This window comes from Hypanus sabinus, chromosome 11, assembly GCF_030144855.1.
Source record: "Hypanus sabinus isolate sHypSab1 chromosome 11, sHypSab1.hap1, whole genome shotgun sequence".
Taxonomy (NCBI): domain Eukaryota; kingdom Metazoa; phylum Chordata; class Chondrichthyes; order Myliobatiformes; family Dasyatidae; genus Hypanus; species Hypanus sabinus.
The window spans coordinates 111,684,272-111,696,612 of record NC_082716.1 but is presented as its reverse complement, the minus strand read 5'-3'; the positions used below and the strand labels follow the sequence as shown (position 1 = coordinate 111,696,612).

Below are 12,341 nucleotides of genomic sequence, written 5' to 3'. Positions count from 1 at the left end.
ATGCTTTTGCTGGTGTGAGTTGGGGAGGGGGGGTCGATGCTTTTGCTGGTGTGAGTTGGGGAGGGGGGGTCGATGCTTTTGCTGGTGTGAGTTGGGGAGGGGGGTCGATGCTTTTGCTGGGGTGAGTTGGGGAGGGGGGTCGATGCTTTTGTTGGTGAGAATTGGGGAGGGGGGGTCGATGCTTTTGCTGGTGTGAGTTGGGGAGGGGGATCGATGCTTTTGCTGTGGTGAGTTGGGGAAGGGGATCGACGCTTTTGCTGGTGTGAGTTGGGGAGGGGGGGTTGATGCTTTTGCTGGTGTGAGGGGGAGGGGGGTCGATGCTTTTGCTGGTGTGAGTTGGGGAGGGGGGTCGATGGTTTTGTTCGTGTGAGTTGGGGAGGGGGGTCAATGCTTTTGCTGGGGTGAGTTGGGGAGGGGGATCGATGCTTTTGCTGGGGTGAGTTGGGGAGGGGGGGTCAATGCTTTTGCTGGGGTGAGTTGGGGAAGGGGATCGATGCTTTTGCTGGGGTGAGTTGGGGAGGGGGGGATCGATGATTTTGCTGGGGTGAGTTGGGGGGGTCGATGGTTTTGTTGGTGTGAGTTGGGGAGGGGGATCGATGTTTTTGCTGTGGTGAGTTGGGGGGGTCGATGGTTTTGTTGGTGTGAGTTGGGGAGGGGGTGGTCGATGTTTTTGCTAGGGTGAGTTGGGGAGGGGGGGTCGATGCTTTTGCTGGGGTGAGTTGTGGAGGGGGTGTTGATGCTTTTGCTGGTGTGAGTTGGGGAGGGGGGTCGATGCTTTTGCTGGTGTGAGTTGGGGAGGGGGGGTCGATGCTTTTGCTGGTGTGAGTTGGGGAGGGGGGTCGATGCTTTTGCTGGTGTGAGTTGGGGAGGGGGGTCGATGCTTTTGTTGGTGTGAGTTGGGGAGGGGGATCGATGCTTTTGCTGGGGTGAGTTGGGGAGGGGGATCGATGCTTTTGCTGGGGTGAGTCGGGGGGGGTCGATGCTTTTGCTGGTGTGAGTTGGGGAGGGGGATCGATGCTTTTGCTGGGGTGAGTTGGGGAGGGGGGTCGATGCTTTTGCTGGTGTGAGTTGGGGAGGGGGGGTCGATGCTTTTGCTGGTGTGAGTTGGGGAGGGGGGTCGATGCTTTTGCTGGTGTGAGTTGGGGAGGGGGGTCGATGCTTTTGTTGGTGTGAGTTGGGGAGGGGGATCGATGCTTTTGCTGGGGTGAGTTGGGGAGGGGGATCGATGCTTTTGCTGGGGTGAGTCGGGGGGGGTCGATGCTTTTGCTGGTGTGAGTTGGGGAGGGGGATCGATGCTTTTGCTGGGGTGAGTTGGGAAGGGGGGTCGACGCTTTTGCTGGTGTGAGTTGGGGAGGGGGATCGATGCTTTTGCTGGTGTGAGTTGGGGAGGGGGGATCGATGCTTTTGCTGGGGTGAGTTGGGGAGGGAGATCGATGCTTTTGCTGGGGTGAGTTGGGGAGGGGGGTTGATGCTTTTGCTGGGGTGAGTTGGGGAGGGGGGGTTGATGCTTTTGCTGGTGTGAGTTGGGGAGGGGGGGTCGATGCTTTTGCTGGTGTGAGTTGGGGAGGGGGGGGGTCGATGCTTTTGCTGGTGTGAGTTGGGAGGGGGGTCGATGCTTTTGCTGGTGTGAGTTGGGGAGGGGGGGTTGATGCTTTCGCTGGTGTGAGTTGGGGAGGGGGGTCGATGCTTTTGCTGGTGTGAGTTGGGGAGGGGGGATCGATGCTTTTGCTGGGGTGAGTTGGGGAGGGGGGGTCGATGCTTTTGCTGGGGTGAGTTGGGGAGGGGGGGTCGATGCTTTTGCTGGTGTGAGTTGGGGAGGGGGTCGATGCTTTTGCTGGTGTGAGTTGGGGAGGGGGGTCGATGCTTTTGCTGGTGTGAGTTGGGGAGGAGGGTCGATGCTTTTGCTGGTGTGAGTTGGGGAGGGGGGGTCGATGCTTTTGCTGGTGTGAGTTGGGGAGGGGGGTCGATGCTTTTGCTGGGGTGAGTTGGGGAGGGGGGGTCGATGCTTTTGCTGGTGTGAGTTGGGGAGGGGGGGTTGATGCTTTTGCTGGGGTGAGTTGGGGAGGGGGGGTCGATGCTTTTGCTGGGGTGAGTTGGGGAGGGGGGGTCGATGCTTTTGCTGGTGTGAGTTGGGGAGGGGGGGGTCGATGCTTTTGCTGGGGTGAGTTGGGGAGGGGGGTTGATGCTTTTGCTGTGGTGAGTTGGGAGGGGGGTCGATGCTTTTGCTGGGGTGAGTTGGGGACGGGGGGTCGATGCTTTTGTTGGTGTGAGTTGGGGAGGGGGGTCGATGCTTTTGCTGGTGTGAGTTGGGGAGTGGGGGTCGATGCTTTTGCTGGTGTGAGTTGGGGAGTGGGGTCGATGCTTTTGCTGGGGTGAGTTGGGGAGGGGGGTCGATGCTTTTTCTGGTGTGAGTTGGGGAGGGGGGGTCGATGCTTTTGCTGGGGTGAGTTGGGGAGGGGGGTCGATGCTTTTGCTGGTGTGAGTTGGGGAGGGGGGTCGATGCTTTTGCTGGGGTGAGTTGGGGAGGGGGGTCCATGGTTTTGCTGGTGTGAGTTGGGGAGGGGGATCGATGCTTTTTCTGGTGTGAGTTGGGGAGGGGTATCGATGCTTTTGCTGGGGTGAGTTGGGGAGGGGGATCGATGCTTTTGCTGGGGTGAGTTGGGGAGGGGGATCGATGCTTTTGCTGGGGTGAGTTGGGGAGGGGGGTCGATGCTTATTCTGGTGTGAGTTGGGGAGGGGGGGTCGATGCTTTTGCTGGTGTGAGTTGGGGAGTGGGGTCGATGCTTTTGCTGGGGTGAGTTGGGGAGGGGGGGTCGATGCTTTTTCTGGTGTGAGTTGGGGAGGGGGGGTCGATGCTTTTGCTGGGGTGAGTTGGGGAGGGGGGTCGATGCTTTTGCTGGGGTGAGTTGGGGAGTGGGGTCGATGCTTTTGCTGGGGTGAGTTGGGGAGTGGGGGTCGATGCTTTTTCTGGTGTGAGTTGGGGAGGGGGGGTCGATGCTTTTGCTGGGGTGAGCTGGGGAGGGGGGTCGTTGCTTTTGCTGGGGTGAGTTGGGGGAGGGGGGGTCGATGCTTTTGCTGGTGTGAGTTGGGGAGGGGTGGTCGATGCTTTTGCTGGTGTGAGTTGGGGAGGGGGGTCGATGCTTTTGCTGGGGTGAGTTGGGGAGGGGGGTCGATGCTTTTGTTGGTGTGAGTTGGGTAGGGGGGGTCGATGCTTTTGCTGGTGTGAGTTGGGGAGGGGGGGTCGATGCTTTTGCTGGTGTGAGTTGGGGAGGGGGGTCAATGCTTTTCCTGGGGTGAGTTGGGGAGGGGGGTCGATGCTTTTGTTGGTGAGAGTTGGGGAGGGGGGGTCGATGCTTTTGCTGGTGTGAGTTGGGGAGGGGGATCGATGCTTTTGCTGTGGTGAGTTGGGGAAGGGGATCGACGCTTTTGCTGGTGTGAGTTGGGGAGGAGGGTCGATGCTTTTGCTGGTGTGAGTTGGGGAGGGGGGGTTGATGCTTTTGCTGGTGTGAGGGGGAGGGGGGTCGATGCTTTTGCTGGTGTGAGTTGGGGAGGGGGGGTCGATGCTTTTGCTGGTGTGAGTTGGGGAGAGGGGTCGATGCTTTTGCTGGTGTGAGTTGGGGAGGGGGGGGTCGATGCTTTTGCTGGGGTGAGTTGGGGAGGGGGGTCGATGCTTTTGTTGGTGTGAGTTGGGGAGGGGGGTCGATGCTTTTGCTGGTGTGAGTTGGGGAGGGGGGTCGATGCTTTTGCTGGGGTGAGTTGGGGAGGGGGGTCCATGGTTTTGCTGGTGTGAGTTGGGGAGGGGGATCGATGCTTTTTCTGGTGTGAGTTGGGGAGGGGTATCGATGCTTTTGCTGGGGTGAGTTGGGGAGGGGGATCGATGCTTTTGCTGGGGTGAGTTGGGGAGGGGGATCGATGCTTTTGCTGGGGTGAGTTGGGGAGGGGGGTCGATGCTTATTCTGGTGTGAGTTGGGGAGGGGGGGTCGATGCTTTTGCTGGTGTGAGTTGGGGAGTGGGGTCGATGCTTTTGCTGGGGTGAGTTGGGGAGGGGGGGTCGATGCTTTTTCTGGTGTGAGTTGGGGAGGGGGGGTCGATGCTTTTGCTGGGGTGAGTTGGGGAGGGGGGTCGATGCTTTTGCTGGGGTGAGTTGGGGAGTGGGGTCGATGCTTTTGCTGGGGTGAGTTGGGGAGTGGGGGTCGATGCTTTTTCTGGTGTGAGTTGGGGAGGGGGGGTCGATGCTTTTGCTGGGGTGAGCTGGGGAGGGGGGTCGTTGCTTTTGCTGGGGTGAGTTGGGGGAGGGGGGGTCGATGCTTTTGCTGGTGTGAGTTGGGGAGGGGGGGTCGATGCTTTTGCTGGTGTGAGTTGGGGAGGGGGGTCGATGCTTTTGCTGGGGTGAGTTGGGGAGGGGGGTCGATGCTTTTGTTGGTGTGAGTTGGGTAGGGGGGGTCGATGCTTTTGCTGGTGTGAGTTGGGGAGGGGGGGTCGATGCTTTTGCTGGTGTGAGTTGGGGAGGGGGGTCGATGCTTTTCCTGGGGTGAGTTGGGGAGGGGGGTCGATGCTTTTGTTGGTGAGAGTTGGGGAGGGGGGGTCGATGCTTTTGCTGGTGTGAGTTGGGGAGGGGGATCGATGCTTTTGCTGTGGTGAGTTGGGGAAGGGGATCGACGCTTTTGCTGGTGTGAGTTGGGGAGGGGGGGGTTGATGCTTTTGCTGGTGTGAGGGGGAGGGGGGTCGATGCTTTTGCTGGTGTGAGTTGGGGAGGGGGGGTCGATGCTTTTGCTGGTGTGAGTTGGGGAGAGGGGTCGATGCTTTTGCTGGTGTGAGTTGGGGAGGGGGGGGTCGATGCTTTTGCTGGGGTGAGTTGGGGAGGGGGGTCGATGCTTTTGTTGGTGTGAGTTGGGGAGGGGGGTCGATGCTTTTGCTGGGGTGAGTTGGGGGGTGGGGGGGGTCGATGCTTTTGTTGGTGTGAGTTGGGGGGTGGGGGGGGTCGATGCTTTTGCTGCTGTGAGTTGGGGAGTGGGGGTCGATGCTTTTGCTGGTGTGAGTTGGGGAGGGGGGTCGATGCTTTTGCTGGTGTGAGTTGGGGAGGGGGGCTCGATGCTTTTGCTGGGGTGAGTTGGGGAGGGGGGTTGATGCTTTTGCTGGGGTGAGTTGGGAGGGGGATCGATGCTTTTGCTGGGGTGAGTTGGGGAGGGGGGATCGATGCTTTTGCTGGAGTGAGTTGGGGAGGGGGGATCGATGCTTTTGCTGGAGTGAGTTGAGGAGGGGGGGGTCGATGCTTTTGCTGGTATGAGTTGGGGAGGGGGGTCAATGCTTTTGCTGGGGTGAGTTGGGGAGGGGGATCGATGCTTTTGCTGGGGTGAGTTGGGGAGGGGGGATCGATGCTTTTGCTGGGGTGAGTTGGGGAGGGGGGGTCAATGCTTTTGCTGGTGTGAGTTGGGGAGGGGGGGCTGATGCTTTTGCTGGGGTGAGTTGGGGAGGGGGGTCGATGCTTTTGCTGGGGTGAGTTGGGGACGGGGGGTCGATGCTTTTGCTGGGGTGAGTTGGGGGGTGGGGGGGGTCGATGCTTTTGTTGGTGTGAGTTGGGGAGGGGGGTCGATGCTTTTGCTGGTGTGAGTTGGGGAGTGGGGGTCGATGCTTTTGCTGTTGTGAGTTGGGGAGTGGGGTCGATGCTTTTGCTGGTGTGAGTTGGGGAGGTGGGGTCGATGCTTTTGCTGAGGTGAGTTGGGGAGGGGGGGTCGATGCTTTTGCTGGTGTGAGTTGGGGAGGGGGGGTCGATGCTTTTGCTGGTGTGAGTTGGGGAGGGGGGTCGATGCTTTTGCTGGGGTGAGTTGGGGAGGGGGGTCGATGCATTTGCTGGTGTGAGTTGGGGAGGGGGGTCGATGCTTTCACTGGGGTGAGTTGGGGAGGGGGGTCAATGCTTTTGCTGGTGTGAGTTGGGGAGGGGGGGTCGATGCTTTTGCTGGTGTGAGTTGGGGAGGGGGGTCGATGCTTTCACTGGGGTGAGTTGGGGAGGGGGGTCAATGCTTTTGCTGGTGTGAGTTGGGGAGGGGGGGTCGATGCTTTTGCTGGTGTGAGTTGGGGAGGGGGATCGATGCTTTTGCTGTGGTGAGTTGGGGACGGGGGGTCGATGCTTTTGCTGGGGTGAATTGGGGAGGGGGGTCGATGCTTTTGCTGGTGTGAGTTGGGGAGGGGGGTCGATGCTTTTGCTGGGGTGAGTTGGGGAGGGGGGTCGATGCTTTTGTTGGTGTGAGTTGGGGAGGGGGGTCAATGCTTTTGCTGGTGTGAGTTGGGGAGGGGGGGTCGATGCTTTTGCTGGTGTGAGTTGGGGAGGGGGATCGATGCTTTTACTGGGGTGAGTTGGGGAGGGGGATCGATGCTTTTGCTGTGGTGAGTTGGGGAGGGGGATCGACGCTTTTGCTGGGGTGAGTTGGGGGGGATCGATGATTTTGCTGGGGTGAGTTGGGGGGGTCGATGGTTTTGTTGGTGTGAGTTGGGGGGAGGGGGGTCGATGTTTTTGCTGTGGTGAGTTGGGGAGGGGGGGTTGATGCTTTTGCTGGGGTGAGTTGGGGGAGGAGGGTCGATGTTTTTGCTGTGGTGAGTTGGGGAGGGGGGGTTGATGCTTTTGCTGGGGTGAGTTGGGGAGGGTGGGTCGATGCTTTTGCTGGGGTGAGTTGGGGAGGGGGATCGATGTTTTTTCTGGTGTGAGTTGGGGAGGGGGATCGACGCTTTTGCTGGGGTGAGTTGGGGAGGGGGATCGATGCTTTTGCTGGGGTGAGTTGGGGAGGGGGATCGATGCTTTTACTGGGGTGAGTTGGGGAGGGGGTCCATGGTTTTGCTGGTGTGAGTTGGGGAGGGGGATCGATGCTTTTGCTTTTGTGAGTTGGGGAGGGGGGGTCGATGCTTTTGCTGGTGTGAGTTGAGGAGGGGGGATCGATGTTTTTGCTGGTGTGAGTTGGGGAGGGGGTGCATGGTTTTGCTGGAGTGAGTTGGGGGGAGGGGGGGTTGATGTTTTCTCTGGGGTGAGTTGGGGAGGGGGGTCGATGCATTCTCTGCTGCTTGTGTGAAGTGTGGTGGGCTTCAGGCCTCTGATGTTTCTATCGGTCTGTGGGCTTTTTCTGTTTCCTGCATGTCTGTGAGGTGGATGAATTTCAGGGTGTGTACTGTATACAGTCTATTCTGAAAACATTGATACCTTGAAAATGCTGGACAACAGGTCAGGCAACATTTATTGAATGCAATTAACAGTCAACATTTGGGCCAACACTCTTGATGGAGCAGTTTTGATGAAGGGTCTCAGGCTGAAATGATAGATGCTGCCTGACCTGCTGAGTTCCTCCAGCATTTTGTCTGTGTTACTCTGACCATAGATACTGTCTGACCTGCTGAGTTCCTCCAGCATTTTGTGTGTGTTACTCTGTCCATAGACACTGTCTGACCTGCTGAGTTCCTGCAGTATTTTGTGTGTGTTACTCTGTCCATAGACACTGTCTGACCTGCTGAGTTCCTCCAGCATTTTGTGTGTGTTACTCTGACCATAGAAACTGCCTGACCTGCTGAGTTCCTCCAGCATTTTGTGTGTGTTACTCTGTCCATAGACACTGTCTGACCTGCCGAGTTCCTCCAGCATTTTGTGTGTGTTACTCTGACCATAGACAATGTCTGACCTGCTGAGTTCCTCCAGCATTTTGTGTGTGTTACTCTGTCCATAGACACTGTCTGACCTGCCGAGTTCCTCCAGCATTTTGTGTGTGTTACTCTGTCAATAGACACTGTCTGACCTGCTGAGTTCCTCCAGCATTTTGTGTGTGTTACTCTGTCCACAGACACTGTCTGACCTGCTGAGTTCCTCCAGCATTTTGTGTGTGTTACTCTGACCATAGACACTGTCTGACCTGCCGAGTTCCTCCAGTGTTTTGTGTGTCTTACTCTGACCATAGACACTGCCTGACCTGCTGAGTTCCTCCAGCATTTTGTGTGTGTTGCTCTGTCCATAGACACTGTCTGACCTGCTGAGTTCCTCCAGCATTTTGTGTGTGTTACTCTGACCATAGACACTGTCTGACCTGCTGAGTTCCTCCAGCATTTTGTGTGTGTTACTCAAGTACAATAAGATGGACTCTTCATCTCACAACCTACCACATTGTGACCTTGCACCTTATTCAAAGTTCAAAGCTCAAAGTAAATTTTATTACCAAAGTGCCTATATGTCACCACATACAACCCTGAGATTCATTTTCCTGTGGGAATACTCAACAAATCTACAGAACAGTAGCAATAACAGAATCAATGAAAGGCCACCCAACTAGGGTGCTCCTGTACCCTCTCCCTGATGGCAACAGATGAGTGGGTGGGTGGGGGCAGGTGGTAAGAAGTAAGAAGCTGGGGGTGATAGGCAAAAGAGGTAACGTGTTGAAGAAGCAGTAATCTGGTAGGAGGGGAGAGTGCACCATGGGAGAAAGGGACAGAGGAGAGTGCAAAGTTTGTAACTGCGCAGCACCTCTAAAGAAGAATGGAAAGAGCGGGTCACCTTTAAATATCTCCTCCTCCTCCACACTCTTCCCTGAATCCGACTTCTCGCTGTCATTGCGGCTGAGGGTCTCCTGGTGTTTCTGAGGGGCCGAGCGTTTCCAGCACCTGGAGGCCAAGCGAGAGTGTTGGAAGGTGCCGGAGGGCCGGGCCTGCTCCAGCCAGTTGTCGCCGTGCTCCTTGAGGAAGAGGGGGTTGATGAAGAAGAGGGCCCCGTTCTCTGCGGTGACCTGGATGGAACACATCGGGAGGTGCTGATGCTTCAGAAGCTCTGCCGTGGATGTGGTTGTGTTTACCTCCATGGTGTCACCAGTGGTTTCCTGGGAGCATCCATCTTGCTTTTGGTTCAATGGCAAGTCCCAGAACACTGCATGGAAACAGGGGAGAGATCAACAGTAGGTGAAGATATTAGCTGGGGCATTGATCCAAGCTGTATAAAACTGTGGTCAGGCTGTTCCTGGAGATTTCTCACAGCACACTGATGCACAGTGGAGTCTGTCTGGGCTGGTTGCATCATGGCCTGGTACAGAAACCCCTATACCCAGGAACAGAGAGTGCAGGTACAACCCAGTGACTCACAAGCAAAGCCCTTCCACTACTGAGCACATCTACAAGGAGCACTGCCAGAAGAAAGTCCATCATCTAGGACCCCACCTCCACCATCCAGGCCATTGAGAAGGAGGTATAGGAACCTCAGGTTCAGGAACACTTAGGACCATCAGACTCCTGAACCAGCCAGGATAACTTCACTCACCTCAACTCTGAACCAATTCCACAACTATCAATTCCACAACTGTTATTTATCATCTTCATTTGGATAATTTGACTTCTTTGTACATTGGTTGCTTGTCAGTCTTTTTCATGTAGAGTTTTTCAATAATTCTATTGTATTTCTTTACGTTCCCTCAAATACCCAGGGGACAATGAATCTCAGGGTTGGATATGGTGTCACATATGTACCTTGATAATAAATTTACATTGACCTTCTGACTTTGTCCTGCAGCTTTGTGAAGTATCTTTGAAAAAGAGTCAATAGGTTCTGGAATTAGGTTGTGGTGAGTGAAGTTCTCCACACTGGTTCAGGAGCCTGATGGTTGTGGGGTAATAACTGTTCCTGAACCTGGTGGTGTGGGACCTGAGGCTCATTGTGGTGAGTGAAGTTATCCACACCGGTTCAGGAGCCTGATGGTTGTGGGGTAATAACTGTTCCTGAACCTGGTGGTGTGGGACCTGAGGCTCATTGTGGTGAGTGAAGTTATCCACTCTGGTTCGGGAACCTGATGTTTGAGGGGTAATAACTGTTCCTGAACCTGGTGGTGTGGGACCTGAGGCTCATTGTGGTGAGTGAAGTTATCCACACCGGTTCAGGAGCCTGATGGTTGTGGGGTAATAACTGTTCCTTAACCTGGTGGTGTGTGACCTGAGGCTCATTGTGGTGAGTGAAGTTATCCACTCTGGTTCAGGAGCCTGATGGTTGTGGGGTAATAACTGTTCCTGAACCTGGTGGTGTGGGACCTGAGGCTCATTGTGGTGAGTGAAGTTATCCACACTGGTTCAGGAGCCCGATGGTTGTGGGGTAATAACTGTTCCTGAACCTGGTTGTGTGGGACCAGAGGCTCATTGTGGTGAGTGAAGTTATCCACACCGGTTCAGGAGCCTGATGGTTCTGGGGTAATAACTGTTCATGAACCTGGTGGTGTGGGACCTGAGGCTCATTGTGGTGATTGAAGTTATCCACACTGGTTCAGGAGCCTGATGGTTGTGGGGTAATAACTGTTCCTGAACCTGGTTGTGTGGGACCAGAGGCTCATTGTGGTGAGTGAAGTTATCCACACCGGTTCAGGAGCCTGATGGTTCTGGGGTAATAACTGTTCATGAACCTGGTGGTGTGGGACCTGAGGCTCATTGTGGTGAGTGAAGTTATCCACACTGGTTCAGGAGCCCGATGGTTGTGGGGTAATAACTGTTCCTGAACCTGGTGGTGTGGGACCTGAGGCTCATTGTGGTGAGTGAAGTTATCCACACTGGTTCAGGAGCCTGATGGTTGTGGGGTAATAACTGTTCCTGAACCTGGTGGTGTGGGACCTGAGGCTCATTGTGGTGAGTGAAGTTATCCACACCGGTTCAGGAGCCTGATGGTTGTGGGGTAATAACTGTTCCTGAACCTGGTGGTGTGGGACCTGAGGTTCCAAAGGACAGGTTTGCCACACCCTGTGTTCGTTTATAGCTTGTCTTGAGGTACATAGAAAAACATGGAAACGTAGAAAATAGGTGCAGGAGTAGGCCATTCGGCCCTTCGAGCCTGCACCGCCATTCAGTATGATCATGGCTGATCATCCAACTCAAAACCCTGTACCTGATTTCTCTCCATACCCCCTGATTCCTTTAGCCACAAGGGCCATATCTAACTTCCTCTTAAATATAGCCAATGAACTGGCCTCAACTGTTTCCTGTGGCAGAGAATTCCACAGATTCACCACTCTCTGTGTGAAGAAGTCTTTCCTCATCTCAGTCCTAAAAGGTTTCCCCTTTATCCTTAAACTGTGACCCCTCGTTCTGGACTTCCCCAACATTGGAAACAATCTTCCTGCATCTAGCCTGTCCAATCCCTTTAATATTTTATATGTTTCAATAAGATCCCCCCTCAATCTTCTAAATTCTAGTGAGTATTAGCCTAATCGATTCAGTATTTCTTCATATGAAAGTCCTGCCATCCCAGGAATCAATCTGGTGAACCTTCTCTGTACTCCCTCTATGGCAAGAATGTCTTTCCTCAGATTAGCGGACCAAAACTGCACACAATATTCTAGGTGCGGCCTCACCAAGGCCTTGTACAACTGCAGTAGAACCTCCCTGCTCCTGTACTCAAATCCTTTTGGTATGAATGCCAACATACCATTTGTCTTTTTCACCGCCTGCTGTACCTGCATGCCCACCTTCAATGACTGTTGTACAATGACACCCAGGTCTCGTTGCACCTCACCTTTTCCTAATCGGCCACCGTTCAGATAATAATCTGCTTTCCTGTTCTTGCAACCAAAGTGGATAACCTCACATTTATCCACATTAAATTGCATCTGCCATGAATTTGCCCATGAGGAGGGAAGAAGCTACCTGTGGAACAGCAGTGAAGCGTCGTTAGTATCAGCGGGCGGGTGGAGTGGGGGGGTGTTGAGAGGTTCAAGGTGGGCAGAGAGAGAAGACCGGGCCGGGGGGGGGGGGGGGCGGGTGTTGACGCTTAACTCAGGGTGGGAGGTAGCAGAGCTGAAGTGAGAGCAGTGAGCAGGAAGCACAGGGAGGAAATGAGCCCCAGAATAAAGGAAGTCATATAAACTAAACACAAAAGCAAAGCAAGTGTGGTCAGGTGAACTCACTCATGCCAAGCGCTGAGATCTCCTCCAGTTCCTCCTTGTAGGTTGCGCACAAGATGGCAAGTGGTAGTTGCAAGCGAGAGGGTAGAACATCCCTGTGCAAGTAGATCAGGTATTCGTGTTAGAAAGGGGCCACGGGCACTCAATGCAATGACATTACAGGAGTTCCTTATTTCACTTTGCAGTTTCCTGTTTTTGCAATCACAAAATATGTAAAGCTTGGCAGTTTTATTAAAAAGTTACATAACATCAGCAACTCTGTGCTGTTTTATGACAACCTTCCTGGGCTTTGTGAATGAGTAACTGTGCGATTGTCATCTCTAAACACCAAGACTGCCACATCACTTCCCATCAGTGGGCAACATGACAGTGGCAGGTGCTGTTCTGACCAGGGCAAATGACCTAAATGGGTGACATGAAAGACAACGTTTATCATGCCGTGTTGGG

At 54.7% G+C, this 12,341-nt stretch overlaps 1 protein-coding gene across 2 annotated transcripts in view; it reads right to left on the bottom strand.

Moving 5' to 3' along the window:
• LOC132402289 (ras and Rab interactor 3-like) overlaps positions 1–12,341 on the bottom strand; it is a 109,783-nt gene that overhangs the window by 57,861 nt on the left and 39,581 nt on the right. For both annotated transcript variants that reach the window (XM_059985143.1, XM_059985142.1), the window contains exons 5-6: positions 11,898–11,989; positions 8,525–8,890 (exon numbers count right to left, since the gene is read on the bottom strand). In XM_059985143.1, coding sequence (XP_059841126.1) covers positions 8,525–8,890; positions 11,898–11,989 — 458 coding nt within the window. The remainder of the gene's footprint in view (positions 1–8,524; positions 8,891–11,897; positions 11,990–12,341) is intronic.